Source organism: Littorina saxatilis, linkage group LG11, assembly GCF_037325665.1.
Source record: "Littorina saxatilis isolate snail1 linkage group LG11, US_GU_Lsax_2.0, whole genome shotgun sequence".
NCBI lineage: Eukaryota > Metazoa > Mollusca > Gastropoda > Littorinimorpha > Littorinidae > Littorina > Littorina saxatilis.
This window is the reverse complement of record NC_090255.1, coordinates 40,384,613-40,412,462: the sequence shown is the minus strand read 5'-3', so window position 1 is coordinate 40,412,462 and position 27,850 is coordinate 40,384,613. Positions and strand designations below refer to the sequence as shown.

The following is a 27,850-nucleotide window of genomic DNA, read 5'->3' as shown; positions in this document are numbered from 1 at the left end:
GGTTTCAACACGCTGCCAAGTTTGACACTATGGGACTTGAGAGGAGGGGTTTGAACACGCTGCCAAGTTAGACACTATGGGACTTGAGAGGAGGGGTTTGAACACGCTGCCAAGTTTGACACTATGGGACTTGAGAGGAGGGGTTTCAACACGCTGCCAAGTTAGACACTATGGGACTTGAGAGGAGGGGTTTGAACACGCTGCCAAGTTAGACACTATGGGACTTGAGAGGAGGGGTTTGAACACGCTGCCAAGTTAGACACTATGGGACTTGAGAGGAGGGGTTTGAACACGCTGCCAAGTTTGACACTATGGGACTTGAGAGGAGGGGTTTCAACACGCTGCCAAGTTTGACACTATGGGACTTGAGAGGAGGGGTTTGAACACGCTGCCAAGTTAGACACTATGGGACTTGAGAGGAGGGGTTTCAACACGCTGCCAAGTTTGACACTATGGGACTTGAGAGGAGGGGTTTGAACACGCTGCCAAGTTAGACACTATGGGACTTGAGAGGAGGGGTTTGAACACGCTGCCAAGTTTGACACTATGGGACTTGAGAGGAGGGGTTTCAACACGCTGCCAAGTTTGACACTATGGGACTTGAGAGGAGGGGTTTCAACACGCTGCCAAGTTAGACACTATGGGACTTGAGAGGAGGGGTTTCAACACGCTGCCAAGTTAGACACTATGGGACTTGAGAGGAGGGGTTTCAACACGCTGCCAAGTTAGACACTATGGGACTTGAGAGGAGGGGTTTCAACACGCTGCCAAGTTAGACACTATGGGACTTGAGAGGAGGGGTTTGAACACGCTGCCAAGTTTGACACTATGGGACTTGAGAGGAGGGGTTTGAACACGCTGCCAAGTTTGACACTATGGGACTTGAGAGGAGGGGTTTGAACACGCTGCCAAGTTTGACACTATGGGACTTGAGAGGAGGGGTTTGAACACGCTGCCAAGTTTGACACTATGGGACTTGAGAGGAGGGGTTTGAACACGCTGCCAAGTTTGACACTATGGGACTTGAGAGGAGGGGTTTCAACACGCTGCCAAGTTTGACACTATGGGACTTGAGAGGAGGGGTTTGAACACGCTGCCAAGTTAGACACTATGGGACTTGAGAGGAGGGGTTTGAACACGCTGCCAAGTTAGACACTATGGGACTTGAGAGGAGGGGTTTCAACACGCTGCCAAGTTTGACACTATGGGACTTGAGAGGAGGGGTTTGAACACGCTGCCAAGTTTGACACTATGGGACTTGAGAGGAGGGGTTTGAACACGCTGCCAAGTTTGACACTATGGGACTTGAGAGGAGGGGTTTGAACACGCTGCCAAGTTTGACACTATGGGACTTGAGAGGAGGGGTTTGAACACGCTGCCAAGTTTGACACTATGGGACTTGAGAGGAGGGGTTTGAACACGCTGCCAAGTTAGACACTATGGGACTTGAGAGGAGGGGTTTCAACACGCTGCCAAGTTTGACACTATGGGACTTGAGAGGAGGGGTTTGAACACGCTGCCAAGTTAGACACTATGGGACTTGAGAGGAGGGGTTTGAACACGCTGCCAAGTTAGACACTATGGGACTTGAGAGGAGGGGTTTGAACACGCTGCCAAGTTTGACACTATGGGACTTGAGAGGAGGGGTTTCAACACGCTGCCAAGTTTGACACTATGGGACTTGAGAGGAGGGGTTTGAACACGCTGCCAAGTTAGACACTATGGGACTTGAGAGGAGGGGTTTGAACACGCTGCCAAGTTTGACACTATGGGACTTGAGAGGAGGGGTTTGAACACGCTGCCAAGTTAGACACTATGGGACTTGAGAGGAGGGGTTTGAACACGCTGCCAAGTTAGACACTATGGGACTTGAGAGGAGGGGTTTCAACACGCTGCCAAGTTAGACACTATGGGACTTGAGAGGAGGGGTTTGAACACGCTGCCAAGTTAGACACTATGGGACTTGAGAGGAGGGGTTTGAACACGCTGCCAAGTTTGACACTATGGGACTTGACAGGAGGGGTTTCAACACGCTGCCAAGTTTGACACTATGGGACTTGAGAGGAGGGGTTTGAACACGCTGCCAAGTTTGACACTATGGGACTTGAGAGGAGGGGTTTCAACACGCTGCCAAGTTTGACACTATGGGACTTGAGAGGAGGGGTTTGAACACGCTGCCAAGTTTGACACTATGGGACTTGAGAGGAGGGGTTTGAACACGCTGCCAAGTTAGACACTATGGGACTTGAGAGGAGGGGTTTCAACACGCTGCCAAGTTTGACACTATGGGACTTGAGAGGAGGGGTTTGAACACGCTGCCAAGTTTGACACTATGGGACTTGAGAGGAGGGGTTTCAACACGCTGCCAAGTTTGACACTATGGGACTTGAGAGGAGGGGGTTGAACACGCTGCCAAGTTTGACACTATGGGACTTGAGAGGAGGGGTTTCAACACGCTGCCAAGTTAGACACTATGGGACTTGAGAGGAGGGGTTTGAACACGCTGCCAAGTTAGACACTATGGGACTTGAGAGGAGGGGTTTGAACACGCTGCCAAGTTTGACACTATGGGACTTGAGAGGAGGGGTTTGAACACGCTGCCAAGTTAGACACTATGGGACTTGAGAGGAGGGGTTTGAACACGCTGCCAAGTTTGACACTATGGGACTTGAGAGGAGGGGTTTGAACACGCTGCCAAGTTAGACACTATGGGACTTGAGAGGAGGGGGTTGAACACGCTGCCAAGTTAGACACTATGGGACTTGAGAGGAGGGGTTTCAACACGCTGCCAAGTTTGACACTATGGGACTTGAGAGGAGGGGTTTCAACACGCTGCCAAGTTTGACACTATGGGACTTGAGAGGAGGGGTTTGAACACGCTGCCAAGTTAGACACTATGGGACTTGAGAGGAGGGGGTTGAACACGCTGCCAAGTTTGACACTATGGGACTTGAGAGGAGGGGTTTCAACACGCTGCCAAGTTAGACACTATGGGACTTGAGAGGAGGGGTTTGAACACGCTGCCAAGTTAGACACTATGGGACTTGAGAGGAGGGGTTTGAACACGCTGCCAAGTTTGACACTATGGGACTTGAGAGGAGGGGTTTCAACACGCTGCCAAGTTTGACACTATGGGACTTGAGAGGAGGGGTTTGACCACGCTGCCAAGTTTGACACTATGGGACTTGAGAGGAGGGGTTTGAACACGCTGCCAAGTTTGACACTATGGGACTTGAGAGGAGGGGTTTCAACACGCTGCCAAGTTTGACACTATGGGACTTGAGAGGAGGGGTTTGAACACGCTGCCAAGTTTGACACTATGGGACTTGAGAGGACGGGTTTGAACACGCTGCCAAGTTTGACACTATGGGACTTGAGAGGAGGGGTTTGAACACGCTGCCAAGTTAGACACTATGGGACTTGAGAGGAGGGGTTTCAACACGCTGCCAAGTTTGACACTATGGGACTTGAGAGGAGGGGTTTCAACACGCTGCCAAGTTTGACACTATGGGACTTGAGAGGAGGGGTTTCAACACGCTGCCAAGTTAGACACTATGGGACTTGAGAGGAGGGGTTTGAACACGCTGCCAAGTTTGACACTATGGGACTTGAGAGGAGGGGTTTCAACACGCTGCCAAGTTAGACACTATGGGACTTGAGAGGAGGGGTTTGAACACGCTGCCAAGTTAGACACTATGGGACTTGAGAGGAGGGGTTTGAACACGCTGCCAAGTTAGACACTATGGGACTTGAGAGGAGGGGTTTCAACACGCTGCCAAGTTTGACACTATGGGACTTGAGAGGAGGGGTTTGAACACGCTGCCAAGTTTGACACTATGGGACTTGAGAGGAGGGGTTTCAACACGCTGCCAAGTTTGACACTATGGGACTTGAGAGGAGGGGTTTGAACACGCTGCCAAGTTTGACACTATGGGACTTGAGAGGAGGGGTTTCAACACGCTGCCAAGTTTGACACTATGGGACTTGAGAGGAGGGGTTTGAACACGCTGCCAAGTTAGACACTATGGGACTTGAGAGGAGGGGTTTCAACACGCTGCCAAGTTTGACACTATGGGACTTGAGAGGAGGGGTTTGAACACGCTGCCAAGTTAGACACTATGGGACTTGAGAGGAGGGGTTTGAACACGCTGCCAAGTTTGACACTATGGGACTTGAGAGGAGGGGTTTCAACACGCTGCCAAGTTTGACACTATGGGACTTGAGAGGAGGGGTTTCAACACGCTGCCAAGTTAGACACTATGGGACTTGAGAGGAGGGGTTTCAACACGCTGCCAAGTTAGACACTATGGGACTTGAGAGGAGGGGTTTCAACACGCTGCCAAGTTTGACACTATGGGACTTGAGAGGAGGGGTTTCAACACGCTGCCAAGTTAGACACTATGGGACTTGAGAGGAGGGGTTTGAACACGCTGCCAAGTTTGACACTATGGGACTTGAGAGGAGGGGTTTCAACACGCTGCCAAGTTTGACACTATGGGACTTGAGAGGAGGGGTTTGAACACGCTGCCAAGTTAGACACTATGGGACTTGAGAGGAGGGGTTTGAACACGCTGCCAAGTTAGACACTATGGGACTTGAGAGGAGGGGTTTGAACACGCTGCCAAGTTAGACACTATGGGACTTGAGAGGAGGGGTTTGACCACGCTGCCAAGTTTGACACTATGGGACTTGAGAGGAGGGGTTTCAACACGCTGCCAAGTTTGACACTATGGGACTTGAGAGGAGGGGTTTGAACACGCTGCCAAGTTAGACACTATGGGACTTGAGAGGAGGGGTTTCAACACGCTGCCAAGTTTGACACTATGGGACTTGAGAGGAGGGGTTTCAACACGCTGCCAAGTTTGACACTATGGGACTTGAGAGGAGGGGTTTGAACACGCTGCCAAGTTAGACACTATGGGACTTGAGAGGAGGGGTTTCAACACGCTGCCAAGTTTGACACTATGGGACTTGAGAGGAGGGGTTTCAACACGCTGCCAAGTTAGACACTATGGGACTTGAGAGGAGGGGTTTCAACACGCTGCCAAGTTAGACACTATGGGACTTGAGAGGAGGGGTTTGAACACGCTGCCAAGTTTGACACTATGGGACTTGAGAGGAGGGGTTTGAACACGCTGCCAAGTTTGACACTATGGGACTTGAGAGGAGGGGGTTTGACCACGCTGCCAAGTTTGACACTATGGGACTTGAGAGGAGGGGTTTCAACACGCTGCCAAGTTTGACACTATGGGACTTGAGAGGAGGGGTTTGAACACGCTGCCAAGTTTGACACTATGGGACTTGAGAGGAGGGGTTTCAACACGCTGCCAAGTTTGACACTATGGGACTTGAGAGGAGGGGTTTGAACACGCTGCCAAGTTAGACACTATGGGACTTGAGAGGAGGGGTTTGAACACGCTGCCAAGTTTGACACTATGGGACTTGAGAGGAGGGGTTTGAACACGCTGCCAAGTTAGACACTTTGGGACTTGAGAGGAGGGGTTTCAACACGCTGCCAAGTTAGACACTATGGGACTTGAGAGGAGGGGTTTCAACACGCTGCCAAGTTAGACACTATGGGACTTGAGAGGAGGGGGTTGAACACGCTGCCAAGTTAGACACTATGGGACTTGAGAGGAGGGGTTTGAACACGCTGCCAAGTTTGACACTATGGGACTTGAGAGGAGGGGTTTCAACACGCTGCCAAGTTTGACACTTTGGGACTTGAGAGGAGGGGTTTGAACACGCTGCCAAGTTTGACACTATGGGACTTGAGAGGAGGGGGTTTGACCACGCTGCCAAGTTTGACACTATGGGACTTGAGAGGAGGGGTTTCAACACGCTGCCAAGTTTGACACTATGGGACTTGAGAGGAGGGGTTTCAACACGCTGCCAAGTTAGACACTATGGGACTTGAGAGGAGGGGTTTGAACACGCTGCCAAGTTTGACACTATGGGACTTGAGAGGAGGGGTTTCAACACGCTGCCAAGTTTGACACTATGGGACTTGAGAGGAGGGGTTTCAACACGCTGCCAAGTTAGACACTATGGGACTTGAGAGGAGGGGTTTGAACACGCTGCCAAGTTTGACACTATGGGACTTGAGAGGAGGGGTTTCAACACGCTGCCAAGTTAGACACTATGGGACTTGAGAGGAGGGGTTTGAACACGCTGCCAAGTTTGACACTATGGGACTTGAGAGGAGGGGTTTGACCACGCTGCCAAGTTTGACACTATGGGACTTGAGAGGAGGGGTTTCAACACGCTGCCAAGTTTGACACTATGGGACTTGAGAGGAGGGGTTTGAACACGCTGCCAAGTTTGACACTATGGGACTTGAGAGGAGGGGTTTCAACACGCTGCCAAGTTTGACACTATGGGACTTGAGAGGAGGGGTTTCAACACGCTGCCAAGTTAGACACTATGGGACTTGAGAGGAGGGGTTTGAACACGCTGCCAAGTTAGACACTATGGGACTTGAGAGGAGGGGTTTGAACACGCTGCAAAGTTTGACACTATGGGACTTGAGAGGAGGGGTTTGAACACGCTGCCAAGTTTGACACTATGGGACTTGAGAGGAGGGGTTTCAACACGCTGCCAAGTTAGACACTATGGGACTTGAGAGGAGGGGTTTCAACACGCTGCCAAGTTTGACACTATGGGACTTGAGAGGAGGGGTTTCAACACGCTGCCAAGTTTGACACTATGGGACTTGAGAGGAGGGGTTTGAACACGCTGCCAAGTTAGACACTATGGGACTTGAGAGGAGGGGTTTGAACACGCTGCCAAGTTTGACACTATGGGACTTGAGAGGAGGGGTTTCAACACGCTGCCAAGTTAGACACTATGGGACTTGAGAGGAGGGGTTTGAACACGCTGCCAAGTTAGACACTATGGGACTTGAGAGGAGGGGTTTGAACACGCTGCCAAGTTAGACACTATGGGACTTGAGAGGAGGGGTTTGAACACGCTGCCAAGTTAGACACTATGGGACTTGAGAGGAGGGGTTTCAACACGCTGCCAAGTTAGACACTATGGGACTTGAGAGGAGGGGTTTGAACACGCTGCCAAGTTTGACACTATGGGACTTGAGAGGAGGGGTTTGAACACGCTGCCAAGTTTGACACTATGGGACTTGAGAGGAGGGGGTTGAACACGCTGCCAAGTTAGACACTATGGGACTTGAGAGGAGGGGTTTCAACACGCTGCCAAGTTAGACACTATGGGACTTGAGAGGAGGGGTTTGAACACGCTGCCAAGTTAGACACTATGGGACTTGAGAGGAGGGGTTTGAACACGCTGCAAAGTTTGACACTATGGGACTTGAGAGGAGGGGTTTCAACACGCTGCCAAGTTTGACACTATGGGACTTGAGAGGAGGGGTTTGAACACGCTGCCAAGTTTGACACTATGGGACTTGAGAGGAGGGGTTTCAACACGCTGCCAAGTTTGACACTATGGGACTTGAGAGGAGGGGTTTGAACACGCTGCCAAGTTTGACACTATGGGACTTGAGAGGAGGGGGTTGAACACGCTGCCAAGTTAGACACTATGGGACTTGAGAGGAGGGGTTTCAACACGCTGCCAAGTTTGACACTATGGGACTTGAGAGGAGGGGTTTGAACACGCTGCCAAGTTTGACACTATGGGACTTGAGAGGAGGGGTTTCAACACGCTGCCAAGTTTGACACTATGGGACTTGAGAGGAGGGGTTTGACCACGCTGCCAAGTTTGACACTATGGGACTTGAGAGGAGGGGTTTCAACACGCTGCCAAGTTAGACACTATGGGACTTGAGAGGAGGGGTTTGAACACGCTGCCAAGTTAGACACTATGGGACTTGAGAGGAGGGGTTTGAACACGCTGCCAAGTTTGACACTATGGGACTTGAGAGGAGGGGTTTGAACACGCTGCCAAGTTTGACACTATGGGACTTGAGAGGAGGGGTTTCAACACGCTACCAAGTTAGACACTATGGGACTTGAGAGGAGGGGTTTGAACACGCTGCCAAGTTTGACACTATGGGACTTGAGAGGAGGGGTTTGAACACGCTGCCAAGTTTGACACTATGGGACTTGAGAGGAGGGGTGTTGAACACGCTGCCAAGTTTGACACTATGGGACTTGAGAGGAGGGGTTTGAACACGCTGCCAAGTTTGACACTATGGGACTTGAGAGGAGGGGTTTGAACACGCTGCCAAGTTTGACACTATGGGACTTGACAGGAGGGGTTTCAACACGCTGCCAAGTTTGACACTATGGGACTTGAGAGGAGGGGTTTGAACACGCTGCCAAGTTAGACACTATGGGACTTGAGAGGAGGGGGTTGAACACGCTGCCAAGTTAGACACTATGGGACTTGAGAGGAGGGGTTTCAACACGCTGCCAAGTTTGACACTATGGGACTTGAGAGGAGGGGTTTGAACACGCTGCCAAGTTTGACACTATGGGACTTGAGAGGAGGGGTTTGAACACGCTGCCAAGTTTGACACTATGGGACTTGAGAGGACGGGTTTGAACACGCTGCCAAGTTTGACACTATGGGACTTGAGAGGAGGGGTTTGAACACGCTGCCAAGTTTGACACTATGGGACTTGAGAGGAGGGGTTTGAACACGCTGCCAAGTTAGACACTATGGGACTTGAGAGGAGGGGTTTCAACACGCTGCCAAGTTTGACACTATGGGACTTGAGAGGAGGGGTTTGAACACGCTGCCAAGTTTGACACTATGGGACTTGAGAGGAGGGGTTTCAACACGCTGCCAAGTTAGACACTATGGGACTTGAGAGGAGGGGTTTGAACACGCTGCCAAGTTAGACACTATGGGACTTGAGAGGAGGGGTTTGAACACGCTGCCAAGTTAGACACTATGGGACTTGAGAGGAGGGGTTTGAACACGCTGCCAAGTTTGACACTATGGGACTTGAGAGGAGGGGTTTGAACACGCTGCCAAGTTAGACACTATGGGACTTGAGAGGAGGGGTTTCAACACGCTGCCAAGTTAGACACTATGGGACTTGAGAGGAGGGGTTTGAACACGCTGCCAAGTTAGACACTATGGGACTTGAGAGGAGGGGTTTGAACACGCTGCCAAGTTTGACACTATGGGACTTGAGAGGAGGGGTTTCAACACGCTGCCAAGTTTGACACTATGGGACTTGAGAGGAGGGGTTTGAACACGCTGCAAAGTTTGACACTATGGGACTTGAGAGGAGGGGTTTCAACACGCTGCAAAGTTTGACACTATGGGACTTGAGAGGAGGGGTTTGAACACGCTGACAAGTTTGACACTATGGGACTTGAGAGGAGGGGGTTGAACACGCTGCCAAGTTAGACACTATGGGACTTGAGAGGAGGGGTTTCAACACGCTGCCAAGTTTGACACTATGGGACTTGAGAGGAGGGGTTTGAACACGCTGCCAAGTTTGACACTATGGGACTTGAGAGGAGGGGTTTCAACACGCTGCCAAGTTTGACACTATGGGACTTGAGAGGAGGGGTTTGAACACGCTGCCAAGTTTGACACTATGGGACTTGAGAGGAGGGGTTTCAACACGCCGCCAAGTTAGACACTATGGGACTTGAGAGGAGGGGGTTTGACCACGCTGCCAAGTTAGACACTATGGGACTTGAGAGGAGGGGGTTGAACACGCTGCCAAGTTTGACACTATGGGACTTGAGAGGAGGGGTTTGAACACGCTGCCAAGTTTGACACTATGGGACTTGAGAGGAGGGGTTTGAACACGCTGCCAAGTTTGACACTATGGGACTTGAGAGGAGGGGTTTGAACACGCTGCCAAGTTAGACACTATGGGACTTGAGAGGAGGGGTTTCAACACGCTGCCAAGTTTGACACTATGGGACTTGAGAGGAGGGGTTTGACCACGCTGCCAAGTTTGACACTATGGGACTTGAGAGGAGGGGTTTGAACACGCTGCCAAGTTAGACACTATGGGACTTGAGAGGAGGGGTTTGACCACGCTGCCAAGTTTGACACTATGGGACTTGAGAGGAGGGGTTTCAACACGCTGCCAAGTTAGACACTATGGGACTTGAGAGGAGGGGTTTGAACACGCTGCCAAGTTAGACACTATGGGACTTGAGAGGAGGGGTTTGAACACGCTGCCAAGTTTGACACTATGGGACTTGAGAGGAGGGGTTTCAACACGCTGCCAAGTTTGACACTATGGGACTTGAGAGGAGGGGTTTGAACACGCTGCCAAGTTTGACACTATGGGACTTGAGAGGAGGGGTTTGAACACGCTGCCAAGTTTGACACTATGGGACTTGAGAGGAGGGGTTTCAACACGCTGCCAAGTTTGACACTATGGGACTTGAGAGGAGGGGTTTGAACACGCTGCCAAGTTTGACACTATGGGACTTGAGAGGAGGGGTTTGAACACGCTGCCAAGTTTGACACTATGGGACTTGAGAGGAGGGGTTTGAACACGCTGCCAAGTTAGACACTATGGGACTTGAGAGGAGGGGTTTCAACACGCTGCCAAGTTTGACACTATGGGACTTGAGAGGAGGGGTTTCAACACGCTGCCAAGTTTGACACTATGGGACTTGAGAGGAGGGGTTTCAACACGCTGCCAAGTTAGACACTATGGGACTTGAGAGGAGGGGTTTGACCACGCTGCCAAGTTTGACACTATGGGACTTGAGAGGAGGGGTTTCAACACGCTGCCAAGTTAGACACTATGGGACTTGAGAGGAGGGGTTTGAACACGCTGCCAAGTTAGACACTATGGGACTTGAGAGGAGGGGTTTGAACACGCTGCCAAGTTAGACACTATGGGACTTGAGAGGAGGGGTTTCAACACGCTGCCAAGTTTGACACTATGGGACTTGAGAGGAGGGGTTTCAACACGCTGCCAAGTTAGACACTATGGGACTTGAGAGGAGGGGTTTCAACACGCTGCCAAGTTTGACACTATGGGACTTGAGAGGAGGGGTTTCAACACGCTGCCAAGTTTGACACTATGGGACTTGAGAGGAGGGGTTTCAACACGCTGCCAAGTTAGACACTATGGGACTTGAGAGGAGGGGTTTCAACACGCTGCCAAGTTAGACACTATGGGACTTGAGAGGAGGGGTTTCAACACGCTGCCAAGTTAGACACTATGGGACTTGAGAGGAGGGGTTTCAACACGCTGCCAAGTTAGACACTATGGGACTTGAGAGGAGGGGTTTGACCACGCTGCCAAGTTTGACACTATGGGACTTGAGAGGAGGGGTTTGACCACGCTGCCAAGTTTGACACTATGGGACTTGAGAGGAGGGGTTTCAACACGCTGCCAAGTTTGACACTATGGGACTTGAGAGGAGGGGTTTGAACACGCTGCCAAGTTAGACACTATGGGACTTGAGAGGAGGGGTTTCAACACGCTGCCAAGTTTGACACTATGGGACTTGAGAGGAGGGGTTTCAACACGCTGCCAAGTTTGACACTATGGGACTTGAGAGGAGGGGTTTGAACACGCTGCCAAGTTAGACACTATGGGACTTGAGAGGAGGGGTTTCAACACGCTGCCAAGTTTGACACTATGGGACTTGAGAGGAGGGGTTTCAACACGCTGCCAAGTTAGACACTATGGGACTTGAGAGGAGGGGTTTCAACACGCTGCCAAGTTAGACACTATGGGACTTGAGAGGAGGGGTTTGAACACGCTGCCAAGTTTGACACTATGGGACTTGAGAGGAGGTGGTTTGAACACGCTGCCAAGTTTGACACTATGGGACTTGAGAGGAGGGGTTTGAACACGCTGCCAAGTTTGACACTATGGGACTTGAGAGGAGGGGTTTCAACACGCTGCCAAGTTTGACACTATGGGACTTGAGAGGAGGGGTTTGAACACGCTGCCAAGTTTGACACTATGGGACTTGAGAGGAGGGGTTTGAACACGCTGCCAAGTTAGACACTATGGGACTTGAGAGGAGGGGTTTCAACACGCTGCCAAGTTAGACACTATGGGACTTGAGAGGAGGGGTTTGAACACGCTGCCAAGTTAGACACTATGGGACTTGAGAGGAGGGGTTTGAACACGCTGCCAAGTTTGACACTATGGGACTTGAGAGGAGGGGTTTCAACACGCTGCCAAGTTAGACACTATGGGACTTGAGAGGAGGGGTTTGAACACGCTGCCAAGTTTGACACTATGGGACTTGAGAGGAGGGGTTTCAACACGCTGCCAAGTTAGACACTATGGGACTTGAGAGGAGGGGTTTGACCACGCTGCCAAGTTTGACACTATGGGACTTCAGAGGAGGGGTTTCAACACGCTGCCAAGTTAGACACTATGGGACTTGAGAGGAGGGGTTTGAACACGCTGCCAAGTTTGACACTATGGGACTTGAGAGGAGGGGTTTCAACACGCTGCCAAGTTTGACACTATGGGACTTGACAGGAGGGGGTTGAACACGCTGCCAAGTTTGACACTATGGGACTTGAGAGGAGGGGTTTCAACACGCTGCCAAGTTAGACACTATGGGACTTGAGAGGAGGGGTTTCAACACGCTGCCAAGTTTGACACTATGGGACTTGAGAGGAGGGGTTTCAACACGCTGCCAAGTTTGACACTATGGGACTTGAGAGGAGGGGTTTGAACACGCTGCCAAGTTAGACACTATGGGACTTGAGAGGAGGGGTTTCAACACGCTGCCAAGTTTGACACTATGGGACTTGAGAGGAGGGGTTTCAACACGCTGACAAGTTTGACACTATGGGACTTGAGAGGAGGGGTTTGAACACGCTGCAAAGTTTGACACTATGGGACTTGAGAGGAGGGGTTTCAACACGCTGCCAAGTTAGACACTATGGGACTTGAGAGGAGGGGTTTCAACACGCTGCCAAGTTTGACACTATGGGACTTGAGAGGAGGGGTTTGAACACGCTGCCAAGTTTGACACTATGGGACTTGAGAGGAGGGGTTTGAACACGCTGCCAAGTTAGACACTATGGGACTTGAGAGGAGGGGTTTCAACACGCTGCCAAGTTAGACACTATGGGACTTGAGAGGAGGGGTTTGAACACGCTGCCAAGTTAGACACTATGGGACTTGAGAGGAGGGGTTTCAACACGCTGCCAAGTTTGACACTATGGGACTTGAGAGGAGGGGTTTGAACACGCTGCCAAGTTTGACACTATGGGACTTGAGAGGAGGGGGTTGAACACGCTGCCAAGTTTGACACTATGGGACTTGAGAGGAGGGGTTTCAACACGCTGCCAAGTTAGACACTATGGGACTTGAGAGGAGGGGTTTCAACACGCTGCCAAGTTAGACACTATGGGACTTGAGAGGAGGGGTTTCAACACGCTGCCAAGTTTGACACTATGGGACTTGAGAGGAGGGGTTTGAACACGCTGCCAAGTTAGACACTATGGGACTTGAGAGGAGGGGTTTCAACACGCTGCCAAGTTTGACACTATGGGACTTGAGAGGAGGGGTTTCAACACGCTGCCAAGTTAGACACTATGGGACTTGAGAGGAGGGGTTTCAACACGCTGCCAAGTTAGACACTATGGGACTTGAGAGGAGGGGTTTCAACACGCTGCCAAGTTAGACACTATGGGACTTGAGAGGAGGGGGTTGAACACGCTGCCAAGTTAGACACTATGGGACTTGAGAGGAGGGGGTTGAACACGCTGCCAAGTTTGACACTATGGGACTTGAGAGGAGGGGTTTCAACACGCTGCCAAGTTAGACACTATGGGACTTGAGAGGAGGGGTTTGAACACGCTGCCAAGTTAGACACTATGGGAGGGGAGATCCGTGACTTTTTGCGCACACAGCCCATAGAACAATGCCTCGGCAAACTGTGATGTGCGTTACATGTACATATTCTGAATCGGTTTTATTTGTCATTAAAGTGCTTTTGGTAAAGTTTCAAAACGGTTGTACGGTGTAATCAGTTTAGCTTGTATGCGTGCGTCGGTCTTCTTACCTTTCGTTACTGATGGACATGTTCAACACGCAGCCGTTTATTAAAAACGCCGCTTATCAAAAACACTTTTGGTCGGTCCCAAGGTGGTTTTTTTTATAAGCGGCAACTACTGTACTGAAGAACAACTCATATAGTAGATGAACTTTGTTTGTGTGGGGGGAAAGGACTTTCACATGGGGAGCAAACCTGACACGAAATCGTTACGTCCTATTTTTCATTCGAGTGCTCTCCTAAATCTCTATAATGACGTATTTTACCTCGGATCAAAGGAGTACACGACACAGCCGTAGATTTTGGCTGCGTCATCGTCGAATGAGAACTCGTAGTTAATTCTGAAACATATAGAAATATCAATGAAGACAAACACGTATGCGATGTTTTTAGTTGAAAGTCGGTATAATTTAAGTATCGATATTGAGTTCTTATGAGAAAAAAAGAAGAATACATACTAATTGCTATTTCATATACGTTATAATTATTTAAAGGCCTGACAATTTAACTCATGTCACAAAATGGTACCCAGCTCTGGAGAGTAACTCATACATTTGTGCTGGTCAGCGCATGTGTTGATATCGGGTACGCGAGAAAGACGATACTCTTATGTATTTTATTTATTTTATTTTATGCAATTTATATCGGGCACATTTTTCAACCACGGATTCATGGCGCAGGGATTTATTTATGCCGTGTGAGATGGAATTTTTTACACAATATATCACGCATTCACCGCATTCACATCGGCCAGCAAACCTCAAGCCTATTAGGGCGAGCATTCACCTTTCACGGCTATTATTCCATTAAGTCACACGGGTATTTGGTGGACATTTTTATCTATGCCTATACAATTTTGCCAGGAAAGACCCTTTTGTCAATCGTGGGATCTTTAATGTGCACACCCCAATGTAGTGTACACGAAGGGACCTCGGTTTTTCGTCTTATCCGAAAGACTAGCACTTGAACCCACCACCTAGGTTAGGAAAGGGGGGAGAAAATTGCTAACGCCCTGACCCAGGGTCGAACTCGCAACCTCTCGCTTCCGAGGCAAGTGCGTTACCACTCGGCCACCCAGACCTTATATGTATACAAACACTGACAGAAACTCAGAAAAATAATGTATACCCGAAAGAATAGATGATGCAAGGTCGGATGGGCCGCCATTCGAAGTCATCACACACTTCCCACCCACAATCCCCCACCTGGCCCATGCGCAGCTTCCGGTGGCACCGGATGTCGTTGTTGTCAAGGTAGCTGAAACAGTGCGAGACGTTATGTGAGTTCAAAAAGAGAAGTCAATCATGACACAAACAACCGAAGAACAAACAGAGAATGTGTGCAATAGTGTGTGTGTGTGTGTGTGTGTGTGTGTGTGTGTGTGTGTGTGTGTGTGTGTGTGTGTGTGTGATGTGTGTGTGTGTGTGTGTGTGTGTGTGTGTGTGTGTTTTTAATATACAAGACGGCCAAACAAATTATTCATCAAAGACGGTTCGAAGAAATTACTGTAAACGTTTTCGAAACAAACAGGTAGCCTACAGCTAGTTGGATTAAACAAACAAATAACAGCATGCGGATCATAACAAAATTCGAGATTTAGCTTTTGCGACCAAATCTTATCCCATAGGCAATGTGTGACAAGGAATGGCCGCCTTTTTATACAATGGAAATCCCTTTTAAGAGCCCCACATTTTAAAGACTCCCCTCTTTTATATGACCTTGTTTTCTCGGACTTTCTGTTCATAACCTCTGTCAAATTAACCCCATTTTAAGATTCCCTGTTTTTGAAGACACGATTTTCTCAGATTTGTGGAGGTCTTAACACTTTCTACGCCATCTATGTTGACCAAGGTGGTTTTTTTAGCCGAGACCAGCTGTGCTGCAGCAGGTCACTCAGAATTGTAGTAACTGTGTAGTAACTGTGTATCCACACGCTGGAATGCAGGCGTTAGATGGACGTTACAGGAAGCGACTGAAACTAACAGCCTGAGCGGATAATATCCGAACCTGGTCAGATAGAGCCATATGAGTGGGTGCGGATATATCCATACCTGGGAGGCAAGGAGTTAAAAGCGTGGTTTCACAGTACACGTCACGTACCTGTGGTAGATAGCGCTCAGCTGCTTCAGGTTGTACGTCTTCAGCGTGTCTTCGTCTGGGATATTTTCAACCTGGTGATACAACGAAGACTGTCGATATGACTGACTGAGTCGACACACCAGGAAATGTAACGTTATGTTTTGTCAATATTTAAACGTTCCAATACCCTACTACTCTTGTTTGTTTAATCTGAATTGTGGAACATTAGCTGTCTGAGTGTGCGAGTGTGTGTGTGTGTGTGTGTGTGTGTAGTGTGTGTGTGTGTGGTGTGTGTGTGTGTGTGTGTGTGTGTGTGTGTGTGTGTGTGTTTAACACGCAAATGAGACTGGTATGCGGAGGGGGTGGGGATAGGTATTCAAGCTCTTGCAGAATGATATAATCACACTGTTACAAGGGATATAACTGCCGCAAAATAAAAAGGGATTAAAATGCTGACCAGTTACCTCCCTGTTACCTCCCTTCTGCAGAACCGACCAGGATTAGTATGAGTGAGGGATAGAAGATTGTTGAAATTAAGTGTCCAAAACGTGTTATTCCTAACAACGACCCCTCCACATTACGACCGAATTTCCTGGGCATTGTCAAGGTCGGTACGTAGAGGTTTCACTGGTTATGGGAAGAGCTAGAGCACATCCCCTTCCCCCACGGCACTATTCGCGTATGTGATCTTTCCGTTAATAGCTGAATACTCACAACGCCGTAGCTCCGTAACATCTGTAGATCCGGGTGTTCCTTCCAGCCGTCGTTTAACTGAAAATCGAAGGGAATTTTTTTTTTTATTATGTAGTTAAAACAATTGTATCGATTGAATATTGGAATTTCCTTCTTTAAAGGTACTGAACTTGTCAAATCCAGGTGCACGGAGCCCCTGGGGCTTTTAGTCATACCTCAGGCAGCTATCCGTTAGAAGAACTACCAAGTTTTCATTGACTTGCACCCAAAGAGTCAAGAACTGCGATTTTTTTACGAATTAATTTCGTACTCGGACCCGGCAGGTACCTATTTTTGGATCTAAATTTAGATCAGGTAGATCACCACATCATGCACAAAAAGACACGTCACTAGCAAACTATGTCAGACATCATCATGAGTTTGTGTAAAACAAAATGAAGGCCGGAATCACTCAGTTGAATCGAACTCCGACCAAACACCACGTAATAACAGCGTCGTGTCATTTGGACAGTACCACTTTCTGTGCAATATGTTCCATGTATTCGCAACAGGAAGAGTGCTTTAATCCCATGTAAATGCCTCAGCAGTCTGAGTTTGCTTTAATTAACATGATTGTATACATGAGAAGGACAGAATTCTAGTAAAACATCGCGTGTTTATCATCATCCGAAATGTCTTTTCGATTTCTATCTTAATTGCTACGGAAACATGCCTTATCGACAAAAGTGCCTGCAAGGGAAGCAACTGCATAACTGAATCGGGATAGTTGTATACCCGGTCCCCTGACCACAAATGCTTCGCAGTATGTGTATGTGCGTTCGTGGGCTACTGGGATATTTTCATTTCCATACATTAATCACAGGGATTGTTCATTGATAAAATGTGCCATTATTTCAAACGTCCCATCATGTATGTTATTAGTGGATAAGTATGTCGTACCGAATTCACGTAAGGCCAAATAAAAAAATAGTCTGTTTACGGTAACATAGGCAACAACAAAAAATAGGGATTTTTTTTTATTTTTTTTTTTATTTTTTTTTTTTATTTTTTTTTCCAAATGCCAAAAAATCGGCAACATTGTTGGCCATTTCGCGTAATGGGCTAAACGTGTGTGTGTGTGTGTGTGTGTGTGTGTGTGTGTGTGTGTGTGTGTGTGTGTGTGTGTGTGTGTGTGTGTGTGTGTGTGTGTGTGTGTGTATGTGTGTGTGTGTGTGTGTGTGTGTGTGTGTGTGTGTGAGTGTGTTCGCTCTCTGTCTCGCTCTCTCTGCAAAAAAAAAACGCGTTTTGCCTAAAACGCGTAAAGGCCTCTAAAACTTGCCCATTCCGCGAAATCGTCAATAGTGACTCTCTCTCTCTCTCTCTCTCTCTCTCTCTCTCTCTCTCTCTCTCTCTCTCTCTCTCTCTCTCTCTCTCTCTCTCTCTCTCTCTCTCTCTCTCTCTCTCTCTCTCTCTCTCTCTCTCTCTTTTTGCCGATTACGCAAAATGGGCAAAAATGTTGACGAGTTCACGGAATCGGCAATAACGTGAAAGTGTGTATAAAGATACGTTCCCTTTCATGTGAACCCATGATATTTTTGGTAAGTCTACATGGTGTACATATCGTCCTACTCTGACACACAACACAAACACACACCCTACCCTCTCTCTCTTCCTCTCTCACCCCCTTCTCCCCCCCCTCCCTCCGCTCTCCATTGATTAATCAATCACAAACTATGAGTAGAACATCTATGGTCGGTGTTCGCTGTTAAGGGTGTTGCCTACCTGTGAGCCGGATAGAGCCTGCATACTGATGACGTCAGCCTCTCCTCCTCTTTGTCCTGTGCCACTCAAGCTGGTCTGAAACAGAGAGGAGATGAAATCATTTCACTTGTCCGCTGTTCCAACGGCAAGCGTTTGTCAGAATCAAAAATCAAGCAAGGTATGTTAAGCCACACACACAAAAAAGTCTGTTTACGGTAACATAGGCAAACAATAATAGGGTCGGTAGGTCGGGATTTTTTTTTTAAATTCCCCCCAAAAAACATATTTTTAAGCTATTTTGCCAAAAAACAAAGACTTTTTTTTTAAATTTTTTGTAATTTTTTTGTAATTTTTTTTTCTCCCCCAAATGCCCCAAAAAAGTCTAGGGTCGCGCGAAAAAATACAGTCGGTCGGGATACCGTAAACAGACTATTTTTTTGTGTGCCTTATAGTAACGTCTAATTGTGACAAAACAAAACGTTGCAGTCACTGATCTTCGACCTAGCGGTAGTGGACAAACAGACGAACACTTGCAATACAGAAAATAAATAATATTTCTCAGGCTAGTCCTTAATAGGCTTAACCTTGTGTGCCTGTATGACTTTTAATATTCATAACGACGTAATCATGCGCAATAAACGCAAGAAAGAATCCCACAAAATATTCGCATAGCTGTCCGAACTGGTGTGAAGCTTGATGCCAGTATGACTATAGGTCCCACACTGTCATGTTGGGGTAAAGCTTGATGCCAGTATGACTATAGGTCCCACACTGTCATGTTGGGGTAAAGCTTGATGCCAGTATGACTATAGGTCCCACACTGTCATGTTGGGGTAAAGCTTGATGCCAGTATGACTATAGGTCCCACACTGTCATGTTGGGGTAAAGCTTGATGCCAGTATGACTATAGGTCCCACACTGTCATGTTGGGGTAAAGCTTGATGCCAGTATGACTATAGGTCCCACACTGTCATGTTGGGGTAAAGCTTGATGCCAGTATGACTATAGGTCCCACACTGTCATGTTGGGGTAAAGCTTGATGCCAGTATGACTATAGGTCCCACACTGTCATGTTGGGGTAAAGCTTGATGCCAGTATGACTATAGGTCCCACACTGCCATGTTGGGGTAAAGCTTGATGCCAGTATGACTATAGGTCCCACACTGCCATGTTGGGGTAAAGCTTGATGCCAGTATGACTATAGGTCCCACACTGTCATGTTGGGGTAAAGCTTGATGCCAGTATGACTATAGGTCCCACACTGTCATGTTGGGGTAAAGCTTGATGCCAGTATGACTATAGGTCCCACACTGTCATGTTGGGGTAAAGCTTGATGCCAGTATGACTATAGGTCCCACACTGTCATGTTGGGGTAAAGCTTGATGCCAGTATGACTATAGGTCCCACACTGTCATGTTGGGGTAAAGCTTGATGCCAGTATGACTATAGGTCCCACACTGTCATGTTGGGGTAAAGCTTGATGCCAGTATGACTATAGGTCCCACACTGCCATGTTGGGGTAAAGCTTGATGCCAGTATGACTATAGGTCCCACACTGTCATGCTGGGGTAAAGCTTGATGCCAGTATGACTATAGGTCCCACACTGTCATGTTGGGGTAAAGCTTGATGCCAGTATGACTATAGGTCCCACACTGTCATGTTGGGGTAAAGCTTGATGCCAGTATGACTATAGGTCCCACACTGTCATGTTGGGGTAAAGCTTGATGCCAGTATGACTATAGGTTCCACACTGTCATGTTGGGGTAAAGCTTGATGCCAGTATGACTGTAGGTCCCACACTGTCATGTTGGGGTAAAGCTTGATGCCAGTATGACTATAGGTCCCACACTGTCATGTTGGGGTAAAGCTTGATGCCAGTATGACTATAGGTCCCACACTGTCATGTTGGGGTAAAGCTTGATGCCAGTATGACTATAGGTCCCACACTGTCATGTTGGGGTAAAGCTTGATGCCAGTATGACTATAGGTCCCACACTGTCATGTTGGGGTAAAGCTTGATGCCAGTATGACTATAGGTCCCACACTGTCATGTTGGGGTAAAGCTTGATGCCAGTATGACTATAGGTCCCACACTGTCATGTTGGGGTAAAGCTTGATGCCAGTATGACTATAGGTCCCACACTGTCATGCTGGGGTAAACACACAGTGACATCATCAACTGCTCTGATGATGCCTGTAATTGCTGTACTCAAGTCAATGTTTGTCGAATGTAGGTTATGGTTTACTAGGTTCTTTAGATAACCCCAAAGGTAACACTTTGGAGGGCTTATATTGGGTTAGCTTGGCTACCGCTCAATTTCAAAACTCGTACTGTTGAGTCGATCTCCGCATTTGGAAACTTTTTTTTATATTGCACAAAAGTCAAACCAATTAACCTACAAACTTGCCACTTTGTGAACAAGTCATGCATATAAGGTGAAGTCAATGTACACCAACTATGAATTACTTCGGTCAATATATATGTTAAAGTCTACTCTTGTGTAAACATCTCTTGGTTAGTTAGTGCATGTTTTATCAGTTGGTACTGACGTAACACCCGGTACCGCGGATCGAATGACTCTCAGCATAGCAAATGCTCGGTACTTGTAACGGCGTGACACTCAGCATAGCAAATGCTCGGTACTTGTAACGACGTCACACTCAGCATAGCAAATGCTCGGTACTTGTAACGACGTCACACTCAGCATAGCAAATGCTCGGTACTGGTAAAGAGGTCACACTCATAGCAAATGCTCAGTACTTGGAATGACGTCACTCTCAGCATAGCAAATGCTCGGTACTTGTAACGACGTCACACTTAGCATAACAAATGCTCGGTACTTGTAACGACGTCACACTCAGCATAGCAAATGCTCGGTACTGGTAACGGCGTGACACTCAGCATAACACATGCTCGGTTCTTGTAACGGCGTCACACTCAGCATAGCAAATGCTCGGTTATTGTAACGCCGTCACACTCAGCATAGCAAATGCTCGGTACTTGTAACGACGTCACACTCAGCATAGCAAATGCTCGGTACTGGTAAAGAGGTCACACTCATATCAAATGCTCAGTACTTGGAATGACGTCACTCTCAGCATAGCAAATGATCAGTACTTGTAACGACGTCACACTCAGCATAGCAAATGCTCGGTACTTGTAACGGCGTCACACTCAGCATAGCAAATGCTCGGTACTTGTAACGACGTCACACTCAGCATAGCAAATGCTCGGTACTGGTAAAGAGGTCACACTCATAGCAAATGCTCAGTACTTGGAATGACGTCACTCTCAGCATAGCAAATGCTCGGTACTTGTAACGACGTCACACTCAGCATAACAAATGCTCGGTACATGTAACGACGTGACACTCAGCATAGCAAATGCTCTGTACTTGTAACGGCGTCACACTCAACATAGCAAATGCTCGGTTATTGTAACGCCGTCACACTCAGCATAACAAATGATCGGGTTTTGTAACGACGTGACAATCAGCATCACATATTATTATGCTCGGTACTTGTAACGGCGTCACACTCAGCATAGCAAATGCTCAGTACTTGTAACGACACGACACGTCAACGCATGCTCTCCGCACAAAATGTATCGATGTTTTACGCTACTTGACAGTGAGTCATAAATCATGACACACGACTTTCTGTGGCACAATAAAACACAGTCTGGTCTCATTTGACACACGGATGTCAGTCTTTCGAAGAAAGAAGAATAACAACATTATTGTCCAATATTTCTTGCAATTTACCGTGTGCGCTGTAAAATCTCCCTACCTTCAAAGCAGACGAAAAGCAGACATCTTCATTTTCTTCCAAGGGAGAAATCGTTGGTCATAAAGTCTTGCAAGACCCAAACATACTTCTGCACGCTTTCTTTTCTTTTCATATTAAGTTGGTTCGAAAAAATGAAATGTCATTGTTTTCTCAACTTGTCAAATCAGTCAAAACGACCTCAGAACACAGAACTGGGAAATGACACTGATTGAAATACGAAAGATCTTCGATGACGAAAGTATAAATGACGTCATGTGGTCACACCTATCTCGAGAACTAAGCGTCGCTCAGAACCAGCGCCCTTCCATTATCTAGCTTCAAAAACATCCGGGAAAATACAAACCATCTAGTTTATGGTCACGGACGGCCGCCCGGCCGGCAGTACATCATAACGCTGGTCATTGCTTTGATTTCCCCATTACTGATTACTCAGGTGAGCCAAACATTCACAAGTCATCATCAATAATCATCGTCATCATTATCATTGCCATCGCCATCATCATCATCATCATCATCATCATCATCATCATCATCATCATCATCATCATCATCATCATCATCATCAACAGCAGCAGCAGCAGCATCGTCATCATCGTCATCATCATCATCATCATCATCATCATCATCATCATCATCATCATCATCATCATCATCATCATCAGTCCTCTGACTGGGACAGTGGTCGGGAGGACGTTGAGGACAGAAGAGGCAGAAACCCTTCTCCAGGCTGTTCTGTTGGGGGCCGTCGACAGAAGGTCAGGAAAGGTCACCTGTGTTCATTCTTTAACCAAGTCTCAAGACTCAAGACTCGTGGAATCGGTCGTGCTTGAAAAATCGGTGATTGATGTCAATAAATATTGCTGGGCGGTTACACTTGGTAATGGTGGCGAATAGGGTTATAACAAGAAAGGACAAAACAAGACTCAACATTTTACTGTCCTTACAAAAACAAGGAAACATTGCCATGCAGTGTCGGGCGGTTACAAAGTACATGTATGAACAAAAAATAAAAAAATAATAAAATTACCTGTAAAGAAGATGGCGAAACAAAGAGGGCGACGAAAGCACAGCCCATGACGAAGGCTCCAGCCAGAACCAGCACACGCCAACGTGCAGTGGTGGTCAGCATTTTGCTCACTTCATAGACATAGACAAAAAGAGACATTGTGGTGAGGTGTATAGAATCAAAAAACAAGAAACTAAGGTAAGTTGTAGGAACGTTTGTTATTGACAAAACAATACATTACAGTCACAAATATATCAACTTTGATTACAAATATGTAATTTTGGAACGTTGACAGTCTCTTTGTTTTGGGGTGTGGTGTATATTTACAAATTTCCTGTGACTGTGAGTCTGTAGATTTTAACAAATTTACACAAATTTACTAGAGTTTGACAAATTTACACAAATTAACTAGAATTTGACAAATGTACACAAATTTACTAAAATTTGACAAATTTACTAAAATTTGACAAATTTACTAAAATTTACTAGAATTTGACAAATGTACACAAATTTACTAAAATTTGCCAAATTTACTAACATTTACTAGAATTTGACAAATTTACTAAAATTTACTAGAATTTGACAAATTTACTAAAATTTACTAGAATTTGGCAAATTTACTAAAATTTACTAGAATTTGACAAATTTACTAAAATTTACTAGAATTTGACAAATTTACACTGTACATCTCGTGCCGTCATTCCGTACTGTCATCATACCATGCATCCTGAGGAAGGCAGTTTGTCGCTGCCGAAATATTGATAAAGAAAGAACTAATCTGGTTACTGCTGTGTACTCTTTTTATTCAAATTTAAATCTAAACAACGAAGTGACTGTGGTAAGATGAACAAAGTTAAAAAAACAAAGGATTACTGTACTCACCGATACAAAGACAAATTTACAAAAACTATTGTTCCTATTTATCAAATTCATTACAAAACGGCAAGCAAATTTCTGGAAAATAACACATTTTCTAGAATTTTCGGAAATTTACAAAATCCCTGAGTAAAACGGGAAATTTACAAATTTACTGAAATGTTCAGGAATTTTATAATTGTCCTGGTTTTGATAACTTACTGTTACACACATTTATTACCAATTCGGTCCCCTTTATGGCTGTTTGATCAATCAGGACGGATATTAGGGGGGTCGGCCCGCTATTGCGCGGGCCGCTATTGCGCGGGGCCGCTATTGCGCGAATCTTTAGGGTTAGGGTTAGGGTTAATTAGGTGACCCTCTAAATGTGATAACGTTCAGGCAGGGACCTTTTTTTGTTAATCACGCTAAAAATAAACAAGACAAAGTAACAATTTAAATCAACAATATCAGCGTGATTTATTCTAAAGAAAGACAGCTCAAATTCTGAGAGATAATGCTCTCTTTATCTAAAAATACTGAAAAGCGAATTTTGTCGGTGGGTGCTTTACGGAACAGCAAGGCACCACCCACCCTCTGAGTGTGCAATGCCGACCCGCTCACTTGAAATCTAAATTATCAAAGTTCAGAAAAATCAAGTGAAATTGTGTCACTCGCTTTACGTCAAATGTATCTTTACCTGATTTCCCATCCGTCTGGAGTCCGTTCTAAATCTGTCGCTCTCTGTTCAACAAGAAAAAGCGAAGCAAACGAAACGCATGTTCAACATGGTTTCTGTTGTGAGATTGTTGTGTGTCAAATGCATTTGACCTGTGAATATTCATCACGTCAGGTCTGTGACTCTAATTGGCTGACCCAGGTCACGAGAATTCTTTGACTGACAGACATAATCAGGTAGGAGCGCTCAAGTTTCCATGTATTGCAGCTGTTCTGTCTAATTCGCGGGGTCGCTTCGAGATTTCTTTTGGTCGAAATAAACGGTAATAAAACCGTTATTTCTAATATGCTGACTGTTAGCAAATGATAACAGACATGTCTCACAAACGATATCAGCATTCGACTGAAGGCTCATGCTTGATATCTGATTTCTCGACATGTCTGTTATCATTTGCTAACAGTCAGCATATCAGACATAACTCATAATATCACAGCACCAGACAACATACAACATAACACAAAAGAACGTACAACAGTAACGTTCCTTGCATGCACAGTACAAATCCTACCAATATAAACATCACTGAGACTGCCTGTCAACAGGTATCGTCCCGATGCCTATATAAATTCCAAAGATGCAGATTGACATTATGATTGTGACACCAGACAACAAGGCTCACAGGAAACGCTTGGAAGATTTACTGCTAGTGTTTCAACAGCGACGATCAATGTTGCGTGTCGTGAAACGGCCACGTTTCTTACACGTTTCGATTCAATGCGCGATACAGAGAGACAAGGAGAACGTGAGAGAGCGCAAAAAAATATGTACTTATAATTAGTTGCGTTATAAACCAAAGAAACTGCTATGAAGTGTTAACAGAATTGACTGATTTTCATAGAATAATACAGCTGCGTATTGTTATCATTCCCCTGCGCAGAGTTATTAGGGTTCGATCAAATTGTTCCACAAAAACCTTGTCTCCGTGGATATTAAAAATATTGGTCAAGATTAACAGAACATGAAAAATGCGAGCTTCAGCGAACTCGGCGTGTAACACTGACACACACATCGTGGCACAAACACACACACACACACACACACACACACACACACACACACGCTGGCTCTCCCTCTCCCCCCTACACACAGACACATACACACAGACACCGGCTCACACACACACACACACACACACACACACACTCACACACACACACACACACACACACACACACACACACACACACACACACTCTCTGACTCACACATACAAACTTCACCTATTGAACACCTTGCTGTGTCCCTCAATATCTCCTCTTTCTTGTTGCACGAGATCACGCCCGTAATCCACAGTCCGACAAAAAACAGTGGACACTGTATAACAAGAACCACAGCGCCGACGACACACCACACGGATCAATCCTCCTGAATTATATGCGAGATACTGAGCAAGCAGCTGGAACCATGAGCCTTGCGATTCCAGCGGCGAACACAACACACTACACGGGTCAATCCTCGTGAATCATGTGCGAGAAAGTGAGAAAGCAGCAACAATGAGCCTGAGCCTTGCGATTCCAGCGAACACAAGACACTTGTGGAATTGCCACACCCACACCGCAGTCAGAACAATTGTGACCCTCCACCACGAAATGAGTCGCATGTCACCTCGCGCGGTTCTGCGTAACAGTGAGGGTCACCTTTGTCACAGGCTTATAACTCAAACAGTTTTCGCTCTTTTCTAAAACGGGTTTCACCACTGGATAGAGCATAAACAACTCGTTAGGAAAATGTAAAAATATGAACATCATGCAAAGGTGACATGCGACTCATTCCGTGGTGGAGGGTCACAATTCACCACATTTCCAGTTTCCTGACAAGAGCATTATTGATTTGGCTGCGTTCAGCTGATGGCCGAGACCAGACAACTAGACTTCTTCGCTGTCGCTGTTTGAAAGTATAGGAAGCCGAGTGAGAGCTTTATACTTACTGCTCACTTACATTGTCCTCCGTACAGTTTTTGGTGGATCGCTTTTACGCACAGGCGTGCAAATCCATTTTTACAGGGTTTCTTGTGCATCATATCGAAACAAAACATAACAAGTCGCGTGTAGCGATATAAAAGCATTTAGTCAAGCTGTCGGCATCAAAGTAACAGATAAACACACAAAAAAAGTCATCGCCGAGACTATAATATTTAAGATAGTCTCGGCTCACCACACCCTAAAACCGAGACGGGTTACGCTCGTCTCGGGGTAGCGTGCAAACGCAGTACTTCTATCTATGTAGAGGTTACATGCCGAGTCTCAGTGATTATCAAAAATAATGGTCGAAGTTAGCGGATCATGAAAAATGCGAGCTTTAGCGAGCTTTTTCATGACCGCGAACTGAGACCATTATTTTTGATAATCACTGAGACGAGGTGTGTAACCTCTTTATTCCTCCTTTCTTCAGTTATTCAAAGAAAAGAGGAGTTTTTTTGCGAAAGTTTGATCGAATCCTATTCTCTCAACCAGTCAACCTGCGCAGGCGATCGATTAATGCGCGGTTGTATAGTTCCGTGCAAATCATTCCATTCTGTTAACACTTCTTGTCAGTTTTCCTATTTTAGGCTAAAATCAAGTACACAGATATGCTGTTATTCTGCTGTGGCGGCAAAGGCAGATATTGTGTGTTCTGTATATGTTTTGGTATCGCTTAGGGTAATGTTTTTTCGTCAAATGGGACTAGCAGACGAACTTTTGCACCCGTGTTCCAACGTTAAAAACTGTATGAAGTTCAGTTTTCCGGGGAAAATAGTGTATGAAACCCCTTTATGTTGTTTAAATTGATGAGATGTGTGCATTTGGTTGCGTGTGATCTGTTTATTAAATGAAATATTGTTGAAAACTGACCGTCGGATTGCAGTCTGTTGTCGAAGGAACTGAGTGAAAAGAAGGGGAACTACTCTTGTCGCTAGACAAAGTATGAGTTACTTGTCTTGGGAAATTGCTTGTGATGAACGGCTTGAGCCACGGCAGATGAGATTCAGAAAACAACCGAACTCATGGATTTTATATGGAGATTCATGTGTT

At 46.6% G+C, this 27,850-nt stretch overlaps 1 protein-coding gene across 1 annotated transcript in view; it reads right to left on the bottom strand.

The window, feature by feature from the left end:
• The window catches only part of LOC138980733 (probable methyltransferase-like protein 24), a 40,286-nt gene extending 13,936 nt beyond the window's left edge, over nucleotides 1–26,350 (bottom strand). Inside the window, exons 1-7 of the mRNA XM_070353638.1 lie at nucleotides 26,060–26,350; nucleotides 23,267–23,376; nucleotides 18,471–18,545; nucleotides 16,731–16,787; nucleotides 16,038–16,108; nucleotides 15,066–15,194; nucleotides 14,204–14,278 (exon numbers count right to left, since the gene is read on the bottom strand). Coding sequence (XP_070209739.1) covers nucleotides 14,204–14,278; nucleotides 15,066–15,194; nucleotides 16,038–16,108; nucleotides 16,731–16,787; nucleotides 18,471–18,545; nucleotides 23,267–23,368 — 509 coding nt within the window. The 5' untranslated portion in view covers nucleotides 23,369–23,376; nucleotides 26,060–26,350. The remainder of the gene's footprint in view (nucleotides 1–14,203; nucleotides 14,279–15,065; nucleotides 15,195–16,037; nucleotides 16,109–16,730; nucleotides 16,788–18,470; nucleotides 18,546–23,266; nucleotides 23,377–26,059) is intronic.
• Between the last annotated feature and the right edge of the window lie 1,500 nt (nucleotides 26,351–27,850).